This window comes from Portunus trituberculatus, chromosome 32 (assembly GCF_017591435.1).
Source record: "Portunus trituberculatus isolate SZX2019 chromosome 32, ASM1759143v1, whole genome shotgun sequence".
Lineage (NCBI taxonomy): Eukaryota > Metazoa > Arthropoda > Malacostraca > Decapoda > Portunidae > Portunus > Portunus trituberculatus.
In genome coordinates, this window is record NC_059286.1 from 5920602 (window position 1) to 5945681 (window position 25080).

General features: G+C 44.0%; 1 protein-coding gene across 2 annotated transcripts in view; it reads left to right on the top strand.

The window, feature by feature from the left end:
• The first annotated feature begins 579 nt into the window (after positions 1 to 579).
• The window catches only part of LOC123512021 (hemicentin-1-like), an 81220-nt gene continuing 56719 nt past the window's right edge, over positions 580 to 25080 (top strand). For both annotated transcript variants that reach the window (XM_045268155.1, XM_045268156.1), the window contains exon 1: positions 580 to 1216. In XM_045268155.1, coding sequence (XP_045124090.1) covers positions 1141 to 1216 — 76 coding nt within the window. In that variant the 5' untranslated portion in view covers positions 580 to 1140. The remainder of the gene's footprint in view (positions 1217 to 25080) is intronic.

Below are 25080 nucleotides of genomic sequence, written 5' to 3' on the forward strand. Positions count from 1 at the left end.
GAGCACAAAGCAGGGGATCAAAGGCAGTGTCCGAGGCGCCCTCAGGCCAGCCCGTCAGCGTCATGCAGGTGATAAAGATTTACATGCGTCTCGCGACCATACTGACGTGAGGGAAAATGTGGTCATACTTATTCATGTGCTGAGTTCATTTGTGCATGTCTGTCTGTGTTAGGCAGATGTTTATATTCAGCGTGAGGCGTGTGAGGAGCTGCAGCTGTGCCACTCCTTGGGCACGGCAAGGCAGGGCGCGGTAGAACACGACAGTATGGGGCGAGACGGGACGGGCCGGGGCAGGTAGGGCCGGGATGGAGCGAAGTGTAAAGAGGGGCCTATTTGTGTCTCGTAGCACTGTATGGAGGAGTGGCGCCTTGCAGGGCGTACCTGGCGTCGTACAAAGCCTGTTCGTGCAGGAGGTGTGAGCGAGTAAACTGGCAAGTGGCTGAGTTATATTGTGGTGGTGGGCGGCGGGGACGGGGCGGAAGGGCGTCGGGGCAGGCGGCACCTGAGCTCAGTGAGGGCCAGGGCGGGGCTGCGGGGCAGTGGCCGGGGCGTTTGTGCATCGGGGCGGCCTGAGCATGTGCGGCCCCGTGACCAGCTCGGCCAGACGGCCTCGGCAGAGGTGAGCGCTCAGTGTGCTTCAGACCCGCGGCGCGGTGAGAGTGGCCTGCGTGGCGCGGCACGGCGGACACGCTTGGTGGTGGCTGTGTTTACTGTGCGAACTGTTGCTGTGCTGCTGCTGCTGTCAAGACGCCCCACATGACACTCGACATGGCCCCTGGTCTGGACCTCCACCGCCCTCCTTGATGTCCCTCCCGCCCCTGCGGCTGGGCGGCGTGACACTTTGCGACAGCTGCAGTGCTCGTGCTGGAGATCATGACAACTTCTCAAGGCGTCGCCGCCCTTAAGACCCTCCGGGCGTGACTCTGAAAAGCGGCCGTGTTTGTTACTGGTGTACACAAATGCTCGATATTTTTGTATAGCCGTCACATATCTGTCTTGTGTATATTTTCTTCGCGAGATAAGTAATCTTGTATCGTAGTAGTTAGGAATGCAAATGTTATCAAGTGCCTCAGTGGCCTCAGACGCGCTGGTGTGACGGAGGGCAGGCCAGTCGCTCCCTGCTGCCTGCTGGGCCGGGTCATGGCGCTCCTGCCGCTGCTGCTGGAGTGGGCCGCCCTGCTGGTGGCCCTCTCGGCTGTACGTGCCACAGAGGAAGGTTAGTCACCCCCCGGCGTTTGCTTATCTCTCCTCTTCCCTTTGATCCACCTCCCAGTTTTTGTGCATTCCCCGTCTCAGGGTCTTGGCCGCGGGGGTCGTCGCATGAGAAGCTCACATGAAACACAGCAGACACCACGACCTTCCCGGCGCTGACTGTTCCTTCACGCGCGAGGCTTTTTTTCTCATGTTTTGTTTCCGTCCCAACGAGGCCTGGCACAGTGGCTTCCTGGCGGGGCACCACGGCACTGCTGCACTGCCTCGTCCGTCACGGCTGTGAAAATTAATATGAAATCTGGAATGTGCACAATCCACCTCCATATTTGGAAGATGTGTCCGAATTATCATAATTAATAAGGCAATGAATTGAATATTTTCATAACATTTCCCCTTTAATTAGAGTGAGAGAAAAAACACGGTGGTATTATTTGGCGCTTTTATTAGTTCAGCCATTCTCCAGCCGGCTGAAGGCCTCCACTCATGCCGGGAAGAGGAAAGTAAGAGACAACAGAAGCAAGAGAGAGAGAGAGAGAGAGAGAGAGAGAGAGAGAGAGAGAGAGAGAGAGAGAGAGAGAGAGAGAGAGAGACATAAAGTGTAGAGAAGGACATGGAGACAGACACAAGCCTTACTACAGGGCTGCTCTGTGTGATGACTAGAATACCACACCGCCAGTTTTGTGTCCACTAGTCCCCGGGATGAGTCGCTGGATGAGTCGTGGCGAGTCAGGAATTAGTCTCCGGCGCGGTGATCCTCGTCCCTTGTGGCCTGAATTACTCGCCTGCAGAATTCCAGTGGTGTGCCGCGCCCCGAGCCGCCCCGTGATGAGAGATTTACTGTGCTGGCTGCCTCTCTAAGGGGTCGAATTCCCGGCGTCTGGCTCCGCGGGGTCTCGACCTAGGAAAAAGAGAGAGAGAGAGAGAGAGAGAGAGAGAGAGAGAGAGAGAGAGAGAGAGAGAGAGAGAGAGAGAGAGAGAGAGAGAGAGAGAGAGAGAGAGAGAGAGAGAGAGAGAGAGAGAGAGAGAGAGAGAGAGAGAGAGAGACAGAGACAGACAGACAGACAGACAGACAGACAGACAGACAGATAGACAGACAGACAGACAGACAGACAGAGAGAGAGAGAGAGAGAGAGAGAGAGAGAGAGAGAGAGAGAGAGAGAGAGAGAAAAGTGCGTGTGTGTGTGTGTGTCTGTGTATAAAGGTATGAAAGTCTTAAGTGTGACGCTGTGTGTTGCTGTAAAAGGCTGTTGTGTGTTAGGTATAGAGACTTAGCATCTCCTTTCCTCTCCCTTCCCACTCCACTCCACCCCCTCCGTGTTCTAGTAAAGGTGAGGAACAGTTGCAGTGCGGAGAAATACTGCACTCTTTTACTTGAGGCTGGAAAATTTTCATACGTAGAATCGTTAAGAAGGAAAGCGAGGAGGACCAAGAGTGTGTATTAGCTTGCCAACGCGTGAGGACAAAAATCTACACGAACATTAAACAAAAGCGCAGTGGAGGAAAGAAAAAAGAGAGAGGAAGAGGAAAAATAAAGAACATACACAAATACCTCTGTCCGTGAAATTGAAGGTTATTTGTGGAAGATCTTAAGACTTTTTTTCCTCCGCCCTTTTTTTTTCTTTCATCTTTTTTATTTTCTTTAGAAAGTGCGAGGGGGAAAGAGATTAGAGACTTTTGCCTCACAGACTGTCTCTCGCCTCGTTCTGTGCAAGGGTGGAGTGTCACGTTAATTATTCAGGGCGGCAAGAAATCCTGATCGCTGTGACATCCCCGCGTCGTAATGTATTGAAATGTGATCGAAAAGTGTGGAAATTTTTATGCTTTCCTCCTTGACTCTCCTCTTTGTCTGAGCGTAGTTTAGTGGACACGTTTCTCAATTCTTCGTGGCTATAAATTCCTTATTGAAAGTGATTTATTTCTTATATTCACTCAAGGTTGATAAAAGAGCAATTACATTTCCATTATTCAGTGTTCGCCTCAATAATCCTCCTCGCTTCGCCTCGCCTCCTCGCACCGATGATTCTTGAGGTGTTTTATGGCAACAAATCTCGTGTACCTGCTTCAGAATCCTCCTGATATTAGAGATCAATCTATTAACCCTTTCAATACTTGGAAGCACTCTTACCTACAGTTTTGGATAAGATTAGACGATCTTATTTACAATAGGAAGGGTCTATGGAGGTAAGAAGATTAGTGGCCGCAGTTTCCACTATTTAAACCCCTCTCAAGTTTCTGAAGCTGTATAGAATCACTAGATAGTAAGCAGAATGAAATATGAAAACGCGCCATAGCACTGAAGAGGTTAAACACTTCCTAAACATGTCTTTTATCATAGTTATCATAAGACAAAAGATAATGAAGAATACCCTTGCTGTGTTGTCATTTGTAGGAGTTCGGAATATATAAGCAATTTCCCCAACTAACATAGAGAAGATGACTATTAACTGAGTAGAGCAATCCATTTGAAAATCGACCTTGTGCCATGAGAAAAATAAAGTGTTTTGTATCGTAGGAAGTTGGCAGCGCGTCCGTGTGTCGTCCATGCCTGTTTATGAAGCGTAAGAGACACATAAAGCGGGAGGCGGGCGGGCGCAGGACCTCAGGCTTCAGACCACGAGACAGGGGAGGTCGTGGTAGTGCGGCCTTCCTGACGGTGCAGGAGCGGAGGGCATTATTCCCGGAGGCTCCACCCACTGCTGCTTAAATACACACTCCTTTCTTTCACTGCCACTGACTTAGCATTCGGCCAAGAGCCTTCATTTACATGCAATCAGGCCGTGATTCTGGAGTAATCTCAACTCACTCCCTGGAATAAGGAAAGCCACGTTTTGCTCTTCCCCCGCATTATTCCCACCTACCTGTGCCTCGCTTTACCTGAAGAATGGCCTTGTGTTTTTTCTTTTTCTTCATTTTTTCATCTTTCTTTTTCTTCTTTCTTTTTGGTTTGGTTCATTGTGTTTCTCATGTTTTATCTTGCTTCTCCTCGTTTTCATGTTTATTTTTTTTTCTTTTTGTCTCTCTTTCATCTTGTCTTTCTCGTATTATCCTCGTTTTCTTTGCTTTTGTTTTTAGTTAATGTTTGTGTTTTCGTCTCTTGTTCTTGTTCTTAATTTTTTTTTTTGTCTTACCTTTTCTATTTTCCTTTTTTTTCGTTTATTTGCGTCCTTATATATTTTTTTCTTTTTTATTGATGTTCTTGTTTTCGTCTATCTTGTTCTTCTCATCTTTTCTTATTTTCTTGTTTATATTCGTTTCTTCTTTTCGTATAGTTATATTTTTCCCCTTCATATTTCCTGTGTCATTGTTATTGTTGATTTTGTTAGAGAAAGTCAATGGTTTCTGTTACTACCTCTTTAATTTCTTGCTCTGTTCTTCCTCCTCTTCATTTTTCTTATGTTTCATCCATTTTCTTCCCTTGTTTCCCCTTTTATCATTGCTGCTCTTATCATGAGCTTCTCTTATCTCTTTGACTGATATTCTTCCTTATTTTTCTTGTGTTGTACGTCCACTTCTGTTCACTTATTCATTCTTTTTATTTTTTTTCTGCTCACTCGACTTCTATAGTTTGCTCTCTCTCTGAATTTCTCTCGTGTTTCTTTTCTTCTTTCTTCTTCTTTCTTCTCCTCCTCGTCATCTTCATCTCTTGTTCACTCTCACCCTCTCTTCTTCCTCCTTCTCCCCTCGCTTTCTCTCGCTCTTATTTCCTTTTCTGATCTCTTGTTTCCTTGCCTCTTTCTCCTCCTTCTCTCTCTTCTTCTCTTGTTCCTTCATCTTCTCCTCCTCCTCCTGCTCTTCTTCCTCCTCTCTTAGTATTTTATTTTCTGTCGTCTTGCTTTTCAATTCTTCCTCCTCCTCCTCCACCTTCTCTTCTTCCTCCTCCTCCTGCTCCACCTCTTCTTTCTCTTCCTCCTCCTCTTCCTCCTCCTCCTACCCTTCCGGTAAACTTTACTGATAACGAGCTAAACTATTTTTCCTAAGGTTACTTTTAATTATCCTTGTTTTCTTTTCTAAGTATCAATTCAAGTATTTATAAATCGCAGTAAATACTTTTGAGCCTAAGAAGTATTATCGAATTTACGTCAATAAAAAGGAAAGGCATAGAAGGGAAAGAGTTACTGCTTGTCATATAGTTTGCTTTGTAACGCGGAACTAATTGAACCTCCACGAATACGTAATATGGGAAATGTTTCTTTAATTGCTAACTAACTTGTGTGTACCGTGAGCAAAACATTACCTTTTCCTTTTATTGTATCATCAACTAGTCTTAATGACATGCATGCTATTTTTAATCGTTTATGTAATGCTCTTACACCACACGTTTTTTTTTTCTCCTTTTGTTTTCTTTCTTTTTACGAGTTAACAAGTTTACAAGTGCAAGCTATTTCGTAATTTTACATTACATTACTGTCACTACAAAGTTTCTCAGATAGTTTAAGAAGGACATTAACGCCAGCAATAACATTATCATCACATTAGCATCTTGAGAAGTATTTGTAATTCATGTGTAGTGCTTTTTCTATTTCCGACGAGAAACAGTCGCGGCAAGTTGAGATTACTTAAGTGGATCATTATACCAGACCGAGGAAGGAAAGATGAAGGCTCCTCCGCTTTTATCTATGAAGGATTTGTGGGAGTTAATGGAGGCCAAGGACGTGAGAGAGAGAGAGAGGGAGAGCTTGAGAGAGGCTGAGAGAACTGTACTCGCAATGTGGGGATAAGCTTGGTGTATCTGTTTGGTGAGGGAAAGGAAGAAGAGAAAGAAAAGAAAAACGAAGACTAAAATAGACAAATTCATACACAAACTAACGAAATTATCCTTTTGTGTTTGTTTAGTGAAAGAGAGAAAGAGAAAAGAAGAAGACCAGATAAAAAGGAAGATAAGCAAATACATAGACAACAAAAGAATCAATCAGAATAAAACAAATGAACAGATACAAAAAAACACCAAAAGAGAAAGACGGACAAACAAAGATGAAACACAAAACAAACCAACTGAACAATACACTAGGAGAAACACACAAACAGACACAAACAGACTACCAGAGCAACAGACCCCGCCAGAAATAGTAACATAGAGGAGGCGAGACAAGAAGAGGAAACACAGAGACGCAAGCAAGGAAGCAGAATTAGTGGCTGTCGCTTCCCTCAACAATACTTCAAAGGGTATTCCACGGCTGTCACTGAAGGAGCTTTTTTGCGTGTCAACAAAGCTCACTGTCTCCGTCACGGGTCCTCGCGGGGGATTTCGTCCGCGCCGTCGAGCTCAATCTCTCTCTCTCAATCGAGTTTACGAATTTCTTTGTTTCCTCGGTTAGGCAGCGTCTTACTCCCTCGTGGCTGTGAGGCTCTGCAGATGTGGAGTGAGGCTCGTGTAAGTAATGTTTCGGATTTTTGGAGGTGTGGTAGATATCCGTGGTTTTGTTTATGTGTAGATGTAGTGCTGTACGTTTCTGTGGCGTCTGTGGTAAGGTGAAACTCTTGAGTACCATGACGCGTTTTCATATTCATTTTGGTTACTATTTGGTGATTTTATACAACTTGAGAAATCCAGAAGGAATTAAAATAGTTAATTCTCTGCCCACTAGTCTTTTGCCCTCCATTGAGACTTCGTAATGTCAATAAAATCGTTTTATCATACACAAAAATCAAAGTAAAGATACGTCTCAATTATGAAAGGGGCTCTGTATAATCTATTTTGATGTTTTTGTATCATTCCCTCTCTGTTACTTTTCTTTTAAATATGAGAGTCATTAACCTAAGATATTAAAGAAAACTAAAACAAGGTTTCACTTAGGTGCAAGAGTCAGAAAAATCTAAAAATGGATTATAAAAATTGGAAGATAAGTGTCCTGAAACCTTCCTTATAAAAGAGTTCAAGTCAGAGGAAGGAGACATTATGGAAGCAGCAAGGCAGGGTGTACTGAGGTGGTATAGCTGATTTTTATGCAAGCTAAACTGTGGAACTCCAAATTTACCTATGTATATCCTCCTATCTTTGACTTCACCTGTTTTTAGAGACGGAAAAGGGACAAATATATCACTCAAATTCCAAAGAGTAATTATTTTCATTATTTTATTGGGACTAGCACCTTCAATTGACTTTTTATCATAGCTTGTTCTCGGCGTAGACCAAACTCCAACGTACATAAGAAAATGGAGAGGCTGTTGATGTGAGGAATCGAATTTTTCATGCGCGCTGTGGTTGTGAGGACAATGTGTGAATATTTTGTAGCACGACGAGTCTGATAACGCAACTTGTCTTTCTGTCATTGTGTGTGAGAACTTTGCAGAGACTGCTGGGGAAGTTTCTGTAGCGTGTTGAGACTGTGGACGTGGTTGGCGAAGAATCTGTAGCTTTCTGAGGCTGTTAACGTGATTTGTGAGACGTCTGTGTTGTGACTGATATTCTGTGGTGGGACTGAGCTTATCTAGGAGATGGTAAGGCTGTGGTGGTGATGAAGCGAGATTCTGTGGTGTGGTGAAGCTCTGGGAGTGGTTAGTGAGGTGTTTGTTGTGATGGGAAGCTGTGAAGGTGATGAGAGAAGGCTTTGTGTTATGGTAAGGATGTGGTGATGATATAGGAAGCTGTGTTGGTGATTAAGGAAGTGTCTGTGGTGAATGGAAGCTGTGGTGGTGACGAATAACTGTTTAGGATAGGTTTTTCCAGCGTGGGGAATTTGTTGTGATGAGGGAAGGTGGTGGACCTACTGTGGAGGTGAAGAGGGAGGTTCCTTTGGCGTGGTAAACTAGTGGGTCGGCGTGGCGTGTTACTTGTTCATTTTTCTTCACAGAATGTTGGTAAATTTGTCGATGAAAAATCCTCCGGCATTAGCTGTGACGTTCCCCATTAGTGGCTGTGGGTGGAGAGTGGCGGTGATGGATTGGTATTGGCTGCATTGGGCGATTGAAATGCTAATCATTAATCAACATGTGTTAGGTGCGTTATTTTATTTTTGTTTTGTTTTTATATATGCCCCAAATTAGGTAAACGTTAATGAAAGATTTCAGTTCGCTTTCGTCACTTTCTGCGTGCGACTGACAGAGTGTAAAACGGTCAAGATTATTCACATTATTCACTGATCCACTGAACATAAAGGTCTTGTCGTTTTTAAGTGTAACGATTCACAGTTGCTTGAGTAGACTCGTGTTATTCGTTATTAAGAAAGAAACTTGTGATTGATTTTGTTCTACTTTTTCCATCAAACTTGTGTAGATTACTTTCAGATCTAATCAAAAAGAGTTCTTGTTCCCAGGCTTTTCATATCCAAGTGTAATTATTCCAAGTTAATAGAATAGATTGTTGTTGTTCATCGTTAGAAAATAATCCTTTTGGTTCTATCTCATCAAACTTGACCTGGTTACTCCAAGATTTAATATAAAGGATTGTTTCAAAATAAATGTACTTGTTCTTAGAATTAACTGTTCATTGTTCAGAAAAAATAAAGAAATTTCTTGCTTTTCCTTTTCAAAATTTAAAGTGGTTGTGTGTTTCTTGCAGGCCTCGCGTTTACTTGCTTTGAAAATCTGTCTCTGGCAATAACCAAGTAAAGAAATAAACTAAAGAACTCCTACTCTCTCTCCAACTCCTACTCTCTCTCTCTCTCTCTCTCTCTCTCTCTCTCTCTCTCTCTCTCTCTCTCTCTCTCTCTCTCTCTCTCTCTCTCTCTCTCTCTCTCTCTCTCTCTCTCTCTCTCTCTCTCTCTCTCTCTCTCTCTCTCTCTCTCTCTCTCTCTCTCTCTCTCTCTCTCTCTCTCTCTCTCTCTCTCTCTCTCTCTCTCTCTCTCTCTCTCTCTCTCTCTCTCTCTCTCTCTCTCTCTCTCTCTCTCTCTCTCTCTCTCTCTCTCTCTCTCTCTCTTCCAAACTGCGTGACGAAATAAAACAGTGACACGCAAGAGCAATTTTTCGAGAGTTCTTGTAAGATTCTTAAAGTTATTACGGTTCTTTCTACCTTTGCTGCGGGTTCAGGTGAGCGTGGCGTACGTAGGAACGGCGCTGCTCAGATATTCTCACCAAACTAAATTATTAATCGCGTTCCTCCTTCTTTCATTTCACTCGCAAAAGAAGAAGGAAAAAAAACACATAATTTTACAGCAATTTAATATTTACTAGTTTGTTTATACGACATTTGCATTTATTTATACGTGATTCGTGAGTGAATGAGTGAATGTGTGAGTGAGTGAGTGAGTGAGTGAGTCTAGTTTGTGCAAGAGTGAAGCTTCTCCAAGACTCACCGAAAGGGAAAGAGTAATGAGTGTTTCGGTGAATTGAAGTGATGATGACGATGATTTCAATTACTCTTCCTGTCTTGAGAATGAAGATAAACTAACCATAACTCTCTCTCTCTCTCTCTCTCTCTCTCTCTCTCTCTCTCTCTCTCTCTCTCTCTCTCTCTCTCTCTCTCTCTCTCTCTCTAATGAATGAAAGATCTTTATCGTTGTTTATCCAACTTTCTTCCTCCTCCTTATCTCTCTCTCTTCCTCTCTATCTATTCTTCCTCTGCCATTCACTCTTCCTCCTTAATCTCGGTCTTGCTTGAGAGAGAGAGAGAGAGAGAGAGAGAGAGAGAGAGAGAGAGAGAGAGAGAGAGAGAGAGAGAGAGAGAGAGAGAGAGAGAGAGAGAGAGAGAGAGAGAGAGAGAGAGAGAGAGAGAGAGAGATACGGTACTACAGAGTGCTTGATGTTACGAATATGGAGAAGAGATAAGGATGTCTCTCTCTCTCTCTCTCTCTCACAGTAACAGATACAGTTGCAATAAAACAATCGGCTTGTGGGTAAAAAAAGGAACTAATCGTAAGAAACACGTCGAAGTATCTCAGTTTAGTGTGGCTGGAATTTGCAAAGAACCCTCGAGAAAAAGTAATTTGCAAGTTGAGGACAGCAGAGGAGCGGCGGCGGGGATGCGTGGAGGAAGCTGGCAGGCTGGGGAGGGAAGGGAATGGAAGGGAGGGAGAGCAGGCAGGGAGGCTGAGAGAGATGCACACACAGGAACAAAGCGGCCCTACACGGTTCTGTCCTCTCCCATGATACTTCTGCCAACCCTCTATTGCTCCCGCCGCCCTGAAACTTTCGCCCTCAGCTTCATTGCATACGATGCGTCATTGTAGCGAGCACTGGCTGGGGATGGTGATGTTTTTGTTCGCGTGTGTGTGTGTGTGTGTGTGTGTGTGTGTGTGGGTAAGAGGGTGTAAGTGTGCATGCATCTCTCTCTCTCTCTCTCTCTCTCTCTCTCTCTCTCTCTCTCTCTCTCTCTCTCTCTCTCTCTCTCTCTCTCTCTCTCTCTCTCTCTCTCTCTCTCTCTCTCTCTCTCTCTCTCTCTCTCTGGGTTCTGGTTAATTGGTAAACGTGATTGCACTTTGCTGCCGTCACGAGGACCAAGTGTGTGTGTGTGTGTGTGTGTGTGTGTGTGTGTGTGTGTGTGTGTGTGTGTGTGTGTGTGTGTGTGTGTGTGTGTGTGTTTATCAGAGTTGAGCTAGCGGGGATTCAGAATCAATTTCAACTATTATTACTGATAATGATGATGATAATGATAATAATAATAATAATAATAATAATAATAATAATAATAATAATAATAATAATAATAATAATAATAATAATAATAATAATAATAATAATAATAATAATTATAATAGGAATAATAAAAATGGGCACAATAGTGATGATTAATCTGGTTACGTCCCGAGGCTTCTAACGTGTCAGCAATAGATCGGAATATTTAAGCATATCATATCAGTGAGTGCTTTTATTTGCTCTTGTTTTGCATAGAGACCCTTCAATAAACATCTTAGTATTTCATCACTCAAGCCAAGACACGACTCAATCTAATCTAAGCGAACCTATTGCAATTTGTCCTAACCTAACCCATCCTAACTTCTGTCCTATTCAATCCTATCCTAATCTTACCTATTCTGACCTCACCTAACCTTACCTATCTTGTTTTATTGTAATCTAACCATTCTTAACTTATCCTAAGCCAACATAACCTTACACTGACTTAACCTATCCTAAGCTCACCTATCCTAAGCTCACCTATTCTAACCTTACCTAACCTCACATATCTTATTCTATTGTATTCTAACCTTACTTAACCTATCCTAAGCCAATATAACCTTACCTAAACTGACTTAACCTAACCTAACCTAACCTAACCTAACTAGACTTTCAAGACATTTGTCCCAGACTCTTGGCTAACTCTACTAACCCTTTAGAGAACTGGCAGTCAAGTGGGCCTTTTTTTGTTATATATTTTGTTGCCTTTGGCCAGCTTCCCCTCTTCCATTAAAAGTAAAAATCTAAGTTCTTCAGTGCACTATCCCACAAACCAAGATGTCATATGCTAACCTCACCTGTAACACAACCAAACGTAACCTAACTTGATTCTGCTGACGTAGAGGGAGTGCTGAAAGGAGAATTGTCACGTATGTAAATGAATGCTGACTTCATTACCGTTCCTCCACTCTCACTCTGCATCCTAGGCCCAGCATCTGATTCTGTATGCCGTCTGTGAATCAGCACCTTCTTTACACACCTCAGCGTCTGTCAGCGGCCGAAGGAGTAGCGAAGCCCAAGCGTTGATTGCATTTATGACACTCTGCATCCATATATTGAAGGAGCAGATGTCAGCATGTCTTGGTAGCTGCTTAATGTATTGCGTCCTTCCTCCCTTGACCTTTACGTAGTTGTGTTGAATGCCTTCTGACCTTTTGTGTAACTTTAGTGCCTTTTTGAGCTTTATGTGGTTGTTGTGATTGACTTGTTGATCTTTTTTGTGTCTGGGGTGGCTGCTTACTTGACCTTTATGTGGGTGTAGTGACTGGTTAATTGACTTTTATTTTGGCTGTGGGGTTTAGCTATCTGACCATTACGTAGCTGTGGTGGCTGGATTTTTCCCCCTTAAAACAGCTGTCATTATAATTTTATCCTTCGCAAGCATCGTGTCGTTTTTACAAATACGTCTTTTAAATGTTTGCCTTTTCATTGCGTTTTATCTTTAATTTGTCTTTTTTTTTCTAATTTAACGAGAAGAAATAACGTGACACTCCAAATTTAAGAAACATTCAATAAAACACTACTTTTTCCATAGAGTTTATCCAAATATACTGTCAATTTCCTGTCAAGTACCGTTCCTTAAAGACAACCGAACAGAGAAGTCAGATAACGGAAGGTAAATGTCTTGAAACCTCCCTCATGAAGCCAATAATATCATGTGGATTACCTTAAATTCACGACGAGGCATTTTTCAGTTTCTCCTTCATTCCTGTTCTCTTTTCTCGGCCTCAGCTTTTGTCCAGGTGCTTAAGTTCTAACAGCGTGATCATGCCTATCGCTGTGCCTTTCTGGCTTGTTGTCTATATGCTAAGCGAGTAATCTTGGCCGAGAGACGCCGCATGTTTCCCAAATTAATCTGTGTGTGTGTGTGTGTGTGTGTGTGTGTGTGTGTGTGTGTGTGTGTGTGTGTGTTCTCTCCTCTCCTTGCATCTCATCTCTTCTCTTCTCTTCTCTTCTCTTCTCTTCTCTTCTCTTCTCTTCTCCTCCCTCTCTCCCTTTCTCTTCTCTTCTCGTCTCGTCTTTCTCTTCTCTTCTCTTCTCTCTCTCTCTCTCTCTCTCTCTCTCTCTCTCTCTCTCTCTCTCTCTCTCTCTCTCTCTCTCTCTCTCTCTCTCTCTCTCTCTCTCTCTCTCTCTCTCTCTCTCTCTCTCTCTCTCTCTCTCTCTCTCTCTCTCTCTCTCTCTCTCTCTCTCTCTCTCTCTCTCTCTCTCTCTCTCTCTCTCTCTCTCTCTCTCTCTCTCTCTCTCTCTCTCTCTCTCTCTCTCTCTCTCTCTCTCTCTCTCTCTCTCTCTCTCTCTCTCTCTCTCTCTCTCTCTCTCTCTCTCTCTCTCTCTCTCTCTCTCTCTCTCTCTCTCTCTCTCTCTCTCTCTCTCTCTCTCTCTCTCTCTCTCTCTCTCTCTCTTTTTTTTTTTTTTTTTATTTAAACATAATTTATACAGAAGAACATGTACCCAAAGGCGCACTGTCGTGTGCTACCTATTCTAAGGGTACTACAATCTATTTCTCTACAATATTTACAAGACTTAAAAATAGATAATATACAAGATGGTCAGCATGTAAATGGAGCACTGTTCTTTTCACTTCACTAGCACTATTCACGCACTGCACTACACTGAGTGTCACGTCACAAAGAGTGTCAGAGGAGTTGGCAGTGTCTGTCTCCACTTATGTGCCATCAGTTTGACACTGTGTGTGTTCATCTCCTGGACGTGAGGCACCGCGGCCGTGAACAAGTTCCACATCCTGGAGACGCGTCCTGCGAAGGTGCGTTGATGCTGACACCCGTGGGATCGCGGCACCTCTACGGCGTCACCACCATTGAGCACCGTTCTCGTGCTCCGTGCGGTGACTCTCAGAGGATGACGCAGCCCTGCCAGATGTGGCACTCTTTGCACCTGTGCCTTATGGAACACTACGATCGCCGCCACATCTCTGCGGTGTTCCAGTGAATCAAGGGACGCTCAGGCTCTGGGTGAGGTGGTATTGCAGCATCTACTAGCCGTATGGCGCGGCGTTGGATGCTGTCCAGTCTCCTTCTGTGTGTGGCGGCACAGGACATCCAGGAGAGAGCTGCGTACTCAAGGTGGGGCCGCACCTGTGCCTTGTACAGCAGCAGTCTCCCCTTCCTGTCGAGGAAACTGGCGATCCTTCTGAGAGCGGAGATCCTGTGAGAGGCTTTCTTGGCAATGGTTTTGACATGGCTGTCAAACCTCAGCCCTCGATCCACCTCCACTCCAAGTATCTTGACGTCATCTTGGAGTGGGAGCAGCAGCGCCAAAGACAACTTTCCTGCCATTGCTGCCATGGCGGCTGGGGACCGAGAGACAACCATTGCCTGTGTCTTCTCCGGCGCGAATGTCACTTGCCAGCGAGCACCCCACTCCTCTATCACTCGTAGCTGCTGATTGATGGCCTCAGCAGCCCGCCCACTGTCCTGGCGTGGATAGGTATAGGAGAGGGTGCAGTCATCAGCATAGGCCTTGACTCCTGGCAGTAGCTGGAGAAGATCATCCACGTAGATATTCCACAGGAGTGGGCCAAGAATTGAACCCTGTGGCACTGATGCCTCCACAGGCAGGGACTCAGATGTTTGCCCGTTGACAACCACCTTGAGGCTTCTGTCCTGCAGGTAATTTCCCAGGAGTCGTAGCAAGCCACCCTGGATGCCTTTAGCACGAAGCTTTTCCAGTAATCCGTTGTGCCATACTTTATCAAAAGCTCCAGCTATGTCCAAAGCAACCACTATAGTGTCCTTGCCGTCGTCGAGGGCGTCCTGCCACTGCCTGGTGAGAAGCATCATTAGGTCGGAGGTTGACCTTCCAGGTCTGAACCCAAACTGTTGGTCTGAGAGGAGGGCATTGTCCTTGAGATGGCTACACACCACCTCTGCCACGACCCTCTCAAACACTTTACCCACCACTGACAACAGGGATATGGGTCTGTAGTTTTTTGGGTCCGTCCTGGAGCTTTTTGTGTGCAGGAACTACTCGAGCCTCCTTCCACACTGAAGGCCAGACGTTTTCCCGTACACAAGTTGTGAACTTGGGTGAGAGGGCAGCCAGTTCCTGGGAGCATCGCTTCAGCAGGTGCGGGCTGATGTCATCAGGGCCGGTGGCTTTCTGTGTGTCCAGCCCCGCAATAATCGCTTCACCTGCTGATGCGTCACCTCCACCATGGTGACAGTCTTCTCACATTGCTGGACCAGCTGAGGCGGTGGCTGCTGTGGATTCCCCACCTTCATTTTTCCAGCAAACAAGGAAGCCAGCAACTGTGCCCTCTCCTTACTGCTGGTGGCGACAGTACCGTCCTGCTTGCTGAGGGAGGGATGGATTCTTGGTGGCCAGTTCCTGTTTGTCCTTAACAAGGGACCACCAAGTTTTGTTTCCTACGCCAGTGCCACACAGTTTCCGGCGCAGGCTTTCCTCCCACTTTTTTAAGGCCCACTTGCTGGTTACCACCATCCTCCTGCATGCAGCCCTATGCAAGTCCTTGTTGCGCCGAGTCGGGTTCCTCTTGTAGCGGAGCCAGGCAGCATACTTTGCCTCAGCAGCAACACGGCAACGGTAGCCAAACCATGGCTGATCCGTCGGTCTGGTGGTGTATTCCCTGTGTGGGACGTGGCGTCTCTGGAGGGCGAGAAGGTGAGAGGTGAGTGCAAGTGCTTCACTCTCTGCTCCTCCCTGTAGCAGAGTGGCCCATGGGGTGTGGGTCAGGTCGCGGCGCAGGGAAGCCCAGTCTGCTTTGTTCCACAGCCAGATGGTGCGGGTGGTGGCCTCGTCCCGAGCCACGCCCACTTCCAGCTGTGTCAGTACAGCGTGATGATCAGAGCTGCCCACGAGCCCCAGCTGATGACACTGAAGCTTGTCCTCCTGGTAGTCTGAGATGACAGGGTCTAATGTCCCTCCTCGTTCATGTGTGGGAAGGTGACATGATCTGTCAGACCCTGCACCTCAGGAGATTCTCGTAGGCGTCTCTTTCCAGGTGGTGATTGAGATCCCCCACAATCAGCACGTGGCTGCAGCTGTGTGCCATCATCAGGTTGTCTAAAGTCTCAGTCAGGTACAGGAGTGAGTCAGGCCCTTGTCGCGGGGGGCGATACAGGGCACACAGTAAGAGGGCTGAGCGGTCTGCCAGCGTTACTCGGAAGTACATCATCTCCATCAGTGGAGGCGTGTCTATGTCGAGTAGCTGGGCCTGCATTCCTTCCTTGAAGCAGACAGCCACTCCACCTCCTGTTCGCTCCTGTCGGTCCCTCCTCACCCAGTGGGTGAAGCCCTGCATCCTGCCATACGTGGGCTCTCTCTCTCTCTCTCTCTCTCTCTCTCTCTCTCTCTCTCTCTCTCTCTCTCTCTCTCTCTCTCTCTCTCTCTCTCTCTCTCTCTCTCTCTCTCTCTCTCTCTCTCTCTCTCTCTCTCTCTCTCTCTCTCTCTCTCTCTCTCTCTCTCTCTCTCTCTCTCTCTCTCTCTCTCTCTCTCTCTCTCTCTCTCTCTCTCTCTCTCTCTCTCTCTCTCTCTCTCTCTCTCTCTCTCTCTCTCTCTCTCTCTCTCTCTCTCTCTCTCTCTCTCTCTCTCTCTCTCTCTCTCTCTCTCTCTCTCTCTCTCTCTCTCTCTCTCTCTCTCTCTCTCTCTCTCTCTCTCTCTCTCTCTCTCTCTCTCTCTCTCTCTCTCTCTCTCTCTCTCTCTCTCTCTCTCTCTCTCTCTCTCTCTCTCTCTCTCTCTCTCTCTCTCTCTCTCTCTCTCTCTCTCTCTCTCTCTCTCTCTCTCTCTCTCTCTCTCTCTCTCTCTCTTTTTTTTTTTTTTATTTAAACATAATTTATACAGAAGAACATGTACCCAAAGGCGCACTGTCGTGTGCTACCTATTCTAAGGGTACTACAATCTATTTCTCTACAATATTTACAAGACTTAAAATAGATAATATACAAGATGGTCAGCATGTAAATGGAGCACTGTTCTTTTCACTTCACTAGCACTATTCACGCACTGCACTACACTGAGTGTCACGTCACAAAGAGTGTCAGAGGAGTTGGCAGTGTCTGTCTCCACTTATGTGCCATCAGTTTGACACTGTGTGTTCATCTCCTGGACGTGAGGCACCGCGGCCGTGAACAAGTTCCACATCCTGGAGACGCGTCCTGCGAAGGTGCGTTGATGCTGACACCCGTGGGATCGCGGCACCTCTACGGCGTCACCACCATTGAGCACCGTTCTCGTGCTCCGTGCGGTGACTCTCAGAGGATGACGCAGCCCTGCCAGATGTGGCACTCTTTGCACCTGTGCCTTATGGAACACTACGATCGCCGCCACGTCTCTGCGGTGTTCCAGTGAATCAAGGGGACGCTCAGGCTCTGGGTGAGGTGGTATTGCAGCATCTACTAGCCGTATGGCGCGGCGTTGGATGCTGTCCAGTCTCCTTCTGTGTGTGGCGGCACAGGACATCCAGGAGAGCTGCGTATTCAAGGTGGGGCCGCACCTGTGCCTTGTACAGCAGCAGTCTCCCCTTCCTGTCGAGGAAACTGGCGATCCTTCTGAGAGCGGAGATCCTGTGAGAGGCTTTCTTGGCAATGGTTTTGACATGCCTGTCAAACCTCAGCCCTCGATCCACCTCCACTCCAAGTATCTTGACGTCATCTTGGAGTGGGAGAGCAGCAACGCCAAAGACAACTTTCCTGCCATTGCTGCCATGGCGGCTGGGGACCGAGAGACAACCATTGCCTGTGTCTTCTCCGGCGCGAATGTCACTTGCCAGCGAGCACCCCACTCCTCTATCACTCGTAGCTGCTGATTGATGGCCTCAGCAGCCCGCCCTGTCTGTCTCTCTCTCTCTCTCTCTCTCTCTCTCTCTCTCTCTCTCTCTCTCTCTCTCTCTCTCTCTCTCTCTCTCTCTCTCTCTCTCTCTCTCTCTCTCTCTCTCTCTCTCTCTCTCTCTCTCTCTCTCTCTCTCTCTCTCTCTCTCTCTCTCTCTCTCTCTCTCTCTCTCTCTCTCTCTCTCTCTCTCTCTCTCTCTCTCTCTCTCTCTCTCTCTCTCTCTCTCTCTCTCTCTCTCTCTCTCTCTCTCTCTCTCTCTCTCTCTCTCTCTCTCTCTCTCTCTCTCTCTCTCTCTCTCTCTCTCTCTCTCTCTCTCTCTCTCTCTCTCTCTCTCTCTCTCTCTCTCTCTCTCTCTCTCTCTCTCTCTCTCTCTCTCTCTCTCTCTCTCTCTCCTTTGCGCTGTGCCCTCATATTGCTATTCATATTCTAATTCGTGTTCATCTGAGTCTCCCTTCAACACGCACACTGGCACTCTTCGTTCAGCGTTGGTCCAGCATGCTTCCTCTTGTTTCCATTCCTATCTGTCTCTCTCATTAAGTCTCAATATTCAAAACTATTATGATATGAGTAACAGCATTTTACCTTCTATACTCTGTTACTGTACAATGTAGTAGTAGTAGTAGTAGTAGTAGTAGTAGTAGTAGTAGTAGTAGTAGTAGTAGTAGTAGGAGTAGAAGTAGTGTGATAATCGTTTAAAAGCTAGAAAATGTAGAGGAAGCAAGGAAAGATGGATGAATAAGGGAACAGAAACACACCAAGAGGAAAAAGAGGGAATAGAGAAAAATAGAAACCCAGTAACAATGTTTCTCTTTAGGTTTAACAATAGTAGTAGTAGTAATAGAAGTAGAAGTAGTAGTAGTAGTAGTAGTAGTAGTAGTAGTAGTAGTAGTAGTAGTAGTAGTAGTAGTAGTAGTTGCAGATCTAGTAGTAGTGGAAGTAATAGAAACAGTAGCAGGATTATAAAGTCAACATTGATCATTGTAGAAGCAGTAGAAATAGAAAGTTTGGGCGCATTATAAAGTAAAACCAACCGCACACACATGGAGGAAGGAAGAGGAAGGCGTGCAGTACCTGTGAATAAACCATCACGCACAGAGTACAAACTTTCCCCGCCTTGAGCCCGCCACAGTACGCTTTCATTACCCAACACTCACGCTGACAGACAGACTGAGGCCTGCTTACCCCGTCATTAATTCAATAGGACAAGACAAGACTTTTACTAGACAGTTACAACCTTGTCTAACGTAACCTAATCTAGTTTTACCTAACTTAATCTTAAATAGTCTAACTTTAATCTAACCTACCATTGTGTACCATAAAGTAGCAATACATTAACCTATCTTTTAACTAATATAAACACCCAAATCTCGTCTAACTTAATCTAATCGAGCCTGACACAACGTAATCTAACTTAACTTAACCTAATGTAACCTGATCAAACTTAACCTATCCTAATATTAACACCCAGGTTCTTTAACACAACACTTTATGCAAACCTTTCAAAGTACACTTTCTTGATCAACATACGCTTCCCTTACACAGCCTTGTCTTTAGCGTTCAAGAGCCCCAAATAGGAGAAAAAAAGAAAATAAGAACATAGAAAGGAAAGAAAAAAGAGTGAAGAGGCGAATGACTAGAGGAATAAGAAAGGAAAAAAGAAAAGAAGAAGGATAGACAGAGAGATAGATAAATAGATAGATAGATATATAGATAGATAGTTTTAGACCACAGCTACTTTTCTGCTAAATAGATGCATAAAAATACTCGCGTTTTTGGTCCAAATAACAATTACTCTACATCAAAAGTTTTTACATCAACTCTTCATTTTAAAACCACAGAATAAAAAGTATGGGAGGATATTTCATTTTGCGCAGCGTGACGGAGGATCAATCATGCAGACTGACCGAAGTGTCCAGGCGGCGGGGCGTGAGAGGAAGCAAGCGCCCCATGAGGTACTGCCCTGGCTGAGAAAGAGATCCATATGCTAAAAAACTTTTGCGACGCACCTCCTGCTTTCAAACGTCTTTATTTGACCTCATACTATTTTTCATCCCCTTCAGTACCAAGACACGTATCTATATTTATTCTGCTTACTTCAGAAATTCATGTGAGGATTAGAATAGTGAAGACTGTAGCCATTAATCTTCTGATCTTCATAGACCCTTCCTAATGTCAATAAAATGGTCTAATCGTACACAAATCAAAGGTAAAAATGTGCCCCAGTATTGAAGGGGTCAAGGATGTTTATAAGGTTCAAGTTGCAGATTAATAAGTTTATATGTTATTATGAGGAGAAAAACTCGTAAGAGCAGTTTAATCATCTCTGGGCTTTGGAAAAGAGTCATGGTGAAGAAGCAAGGCTTTTCTGAATAAGGTTCGAGTGACATATTAATAAGTTTATATGTTATTACGAAGAGAGAAACTGTGAAAACAATTTAACACCCTTTAGTACTGGAAAACATTATCAACTTGAGACTAGTGTAGATTAGATCATTTTATTGACATTAGGATGGGTCTATGGAGGCCAGAAGATTAATGGCCATAGCATTTACTATTTCATTCCCCACATAAATCTATGTATAAAATCACCAAATCATAAGCAGAATGAATATGGAAATGCGTCATGGTACTCAAGGGATTAATCATCTCTTTGGCTTTGGAAAATAGTCTTAGTGAGGACGTAGGGCCTTTCTGAATAGAGTTCGGAGTAGGAGAAGGTGCCTTTGTGGATGTGAATAGGTACGAATGAAGGGAACATTGAACAGGGAAGGTGAGAGTGGGTAACAATAAGAAAGCAGGATGAATAGAACAGAATAAAACAATGATGACGAAAAGAAGAAGACGAAGAAAGACAGGAAGAATGTAGATAAATAAAAATAACAAAATAAAACAAAATAAAGTAAAAAGTAAAATAGGAAGGAAAAGGAAAAGGATTTAGGGAAAAAAAGAAGACGAAGAAGGACAGAAAGAATGTAGATGAATAACAGTAACAAAAACAGAAATAATGAAGAGTAAAGGAAAAGGGAAATAGGAAAGAAAAAAGGAAATAGGTAGTGGAGAAAAAGAAAATCTAATGATAAAATTAATAAAAAAAATAAAGGAATGAGAAGAAGAAATAAGAGAATATCGTCGAGGAAGCCAAATGAGAAGAATAAGGGATAAAGCAACAGTAAAAAAGAAATAAAAGAAGGATTAGAAGGATAAGTATGCAATAAAGAAGGAATAAGGCAGGAAAATTTAAAGGAAGAAGGAAGAAATTAAAAAAATTAAGTAAAAGGAGAAAAGAAAGAAGAGGAGAATGATGATAACAACAAATAAAAGAAAGAACAAAAGGTGTAGAAAGAGAAGAAAAGGAAGTGAGAAAGATGAGGGTAATAACAATAACAAAAACAAGAGGAAGAAAACAAAGAGAAGGATATAAAGAAAAAGAAGAAGATGAAGGAGGTAAAACGAGAAAGACAGAAGGGAAAAGGAGGGAAAAAGGAGAAAGAAAAGAAGAGAAAGACATAGATAAGAGAGAGAGAAGAGTGAAGAGGCGAATGACTAGAGGAACAAGAAAGGAAAGAACAAAAGGAGGAGGAGAAAGAGGAGGAGAAGAAAAAGGAGAGAGAGGAAAAGAAGAAGGAGAAAGAGGAAAAGGAGGAGAAAGAGAGTAATGTATTGCCAGGCGAAGCGGAGGAATGGATAGTAGGAGGAGGAGGAGGAGGAGGAGGAGGAGGAGGAGGAGGAGGAGGAGGAGGAGGAGGAGGAGGAGGAGGAGGAGGAAGAGGAGGAGGAGAAGGAGGAAATACGGGAGAAAGGAGTAAATTTGATCTTGAAGGGAGAGAGACACATGAGAGGAAAGAGAAGGACAGAAGGATGAAGGAAAAATATGAAAAGTGAAGGAAGGAAAAGAGGAAGCGAAGGAAGGAAAAAAATATAAGCAAAAGTTTAAAAATAACACAAAAAGAAGAAATAATGAACACGAATGGAAACAGGAATGAGAGCTTAGGATAACGAAGGAATGAGAGACAGTGAAGGAAAGAGAAGATGTATAATGAAAAGGAGAGAAAGAAGATATACGGAAGTACCATGTGCAGGGAAAAGCTGGGAGGAATGTAGTGGTAGTGGTAATGGTGGAGGTGCAGGGTGGTGGTGATGGTGGTGGTTATGGTGGCATGGTGATATAGGAGGTGCAAGATGGCGGTGATGGTGATGGTGATGCTGCGTGTGTGTGTGTGTGTGTGTGTGTGTGTGTGTGTGTGTGTGTGTGTGTGTGTGTGTGTGTATTTAGTGAGAAGAGCATAGTAGTACGGAACAAACTAATGGAGCTTTCTGGTGGATGAAGGCAAGGACGTGGAAGGATGGTGGTGGTGGTGGTGGTGGTGGGGGGTGATGGTGAGGGTAAGAGGTGAACAGCTATTGTGAGCGGAGGAAATTGGTTTGAGAGAGAGAGAGAGAGAGAGAGAGAGAGAGAGAGAGAGAGAGAGAGAGAGAGAGAATACAAAGTAAACTGCCTATATAACAATTCGATGGTAGTTTCATGTGTGCAAAAATATTAAAAAAGTTACAAAAATGGAATCCAACTTGTTTGATGCAAGAGTAAATAAGAAAAAGACATGTGTTCTCGGTATTTTATCTTTCTCTTTAGAAAAACACGATGATACAAACAAAAAGAAGGAAAAAAAATCATTAATCATAACCAATAGAAAGAAAAAAACGAAAAAAATATGAAACAAACATCAAAAATCGTAAAATAACATGGAAGAAAACGAACACACACACACACACACACACACACACACACACACACACACACACACTTATGTCATCCTTACCCCCGTTCCTCCTCAGAAAAGTTCCCGGAAGATGAAAAATAAGAAAAAGAATGAAAAAGAAAATTCGTAATCTCAAAGTCTCGCTTCCTTGGTCTTCAATTAGGATTCGGAGTCCCGGCGCTTCGGATCAAGTACATCCATCGATACAAGAGCGAGTCTTATGTCCTGTTCGTCTTTTTTCTCCTTTTCCTTCCTTCCTCCATCTCATTTTTAGCGTCTTACGAATTTTATTTTGTCCTTTTTCGTCGTAAGTAAGAATGGTGAAGACAAGTTTGTTTATATGAGGGTTTTGTATAGGTTATATTCTCTCTCTCTCTCTCTCTCTCTCTCTCTCTCTCTCTCTCTCTCTCTCTCTCTCTCTCTCTCTCTCTCTCGTTCTGATAAGAGAATAAAATGTTTATTGCTTGTTTGTATATTGTTTGTTGTGTAATCTAGTTTGTTTGCGATCAAATGGGTTCGTTTCCTTTTGTGTTCTCTCTCTCTCTCTCTCTCTCTCTCTCTCTCTCTCTCTCTCTCTCTCTCTCTCTCTCTCTCTCTCTCTCTCTCTCTCTCTCTCTCTCTCGTGTGTGTGTAGTATTTATTGACCGATACATCAAGTGTAGCAGAGACTTACGAGAATATCTTGTTTGTTTGCAATATGAAGGGCCGTGCGTGTGATTGCCAAGTGTCTCGTGAACTCTGCAATCGTGTGTTATGTCTCAAGACGCTTTTATCTTGTATCGAGCGTGAGCATCTATCAGTTCATTGCGAAGGATCGTCTTCTGTGGATTTCTCCTCGACACTTATCATTATTACTTGTCCGTCAGTCAGTCTACAGGAGTCCATTGAAAAAGACCTGTGAATTTACCCGTTTTTATCATTGTTATTTAATTCCATTAGAAAATCAAACATAACGTGATCTATGTGAACCTAAGCTAATATAACCTAATCTAATTTTACCTACCCTAACTTAACACCGAATCTAATCTATCTGAACTTAATTAAGTCCTATTTAACTTAACGTAACCTTTTCCATATAAGATGTATTTTCGGAAAGGACAACAAAAGATGGCAAAAGGAAAAAAAAACATTGGAACTCTTCATGTCTGTCCCAAGATAGTCCAGATTTACAAGGAATGTATTTAAAGATCCATCTTGAAAGAGTTTAAGTTACAGGTAGTTGGAAATAGAGAAGAGTTTAACAGTAAAGTGAATGAAAGACTGGGAACACTGGCTAACTTTAGAAAGGAAGAATAGGATAGAGATGATAGGAAGTGGAAAGCAGGTAATTTTTGGCGGAGAGGGTAGCATGCAGTTACCAAAGTCAGAAGAACATTGCAGGAAAACACTCAAGATTCTACACACTCTCATCTCTGCTTGCCTGTCTTGTCAACTCCACGTCCACTCTACCAAGCAACCTTACCTCACATTCCTCCATGTAACTTTCTGATGACGTTCTTGATAGTTAAAAGAAAAAGGATGTGGTATTAATGAACCCTTAACTTCTCATATTATTGTGCCAACACTTAAGATCTGTGTTTATCTCTTTAATAATTAGTTGTCCCTTTTCCCACAACAAGACGAGAGAAGAATGGCAGGGGACGTTCATGTTACCAGTAATTATATCAATGCAGATCTTTCGCATTTCATTAGGTATCTGTTACCTTATTACTGGACGATACATTAGGAAAGTTCTGTCAATCTGTAATCCTATAATATATTTGAAGCCTCTATAGTTGTGTCAGCGTTGGTAATAAAGACAAGGGAGTGTAGCAATAGACGACGCTGAGCTGGCCACTTGAAGGAGAGCAGCCACGAGACGCCGCCAAGATATCGGTCCACAGCAAACCAAGCCTCAGTATTAGGATTGGTGACGCAATTTATGACCCCCTCCCCTCCAGCTGAGTCTCCCTCACTGCCACTCGTCGCCCGCCACTCACCACTCGCCTCTGGCACAACACACTCCCAGAATCCTAAGATAAGAATCAGCTTCTCATTCAGGCTTTTCTTATATATTGGTCTCATTTTTTCCTTGTTTTGTTTCGTGTAATTGCCACCCGTTTTAGTTTTGACATTTGATTTCGTGTTTCTTTTATCTTGATTTCATTTGTCTTGTGTTGCTGTCTCTTGAATGTTTGTCACCAGGGAATGTTTCGAGATTGGACTTCTTATATCTTTGTTTCTTTAATTTATTTTGCCCTTCGCCGCCTCGTGTGATTGTTTCCAGTTTGTGTGTTGATGGTGGATTCTTTGTCCATTGTCCGTTTCCACTATTCAAAGGCATGAATCAAATTATCACTTGTCGTAGCTTCACGTAATTATTCCTCACCGATTCATCTTATTCTGAGTGTTGCTTTGCTATTTCTATTGTCAATTGTTTCACTTAATCAGATCTCCACAGTAGAGCTATTTAAGTCAGCAATTTGAGGTTTAATTTCCACGCGTGATGAATACATAACGAGAGGGAAACACACAAACATGCAACAGGGAAATAACAGGAAATAACAGCGAGCCACAAAGCATCACATTCCAATGTAAAACCGAAGCTCCGATGAAAATTGAATGGCACCGCTCGCAAAACTCGCTGGACCGAATATTTCCCAAGTCTTGACACTGAATACTTTACGGGGGAGGCATAAAGCTTGCATGATGGGGCCGCGGCGTGCGAGACCCGGCACGCCACGAGTCCAATCCACCGACCCACTGCAAAAGACCCGCC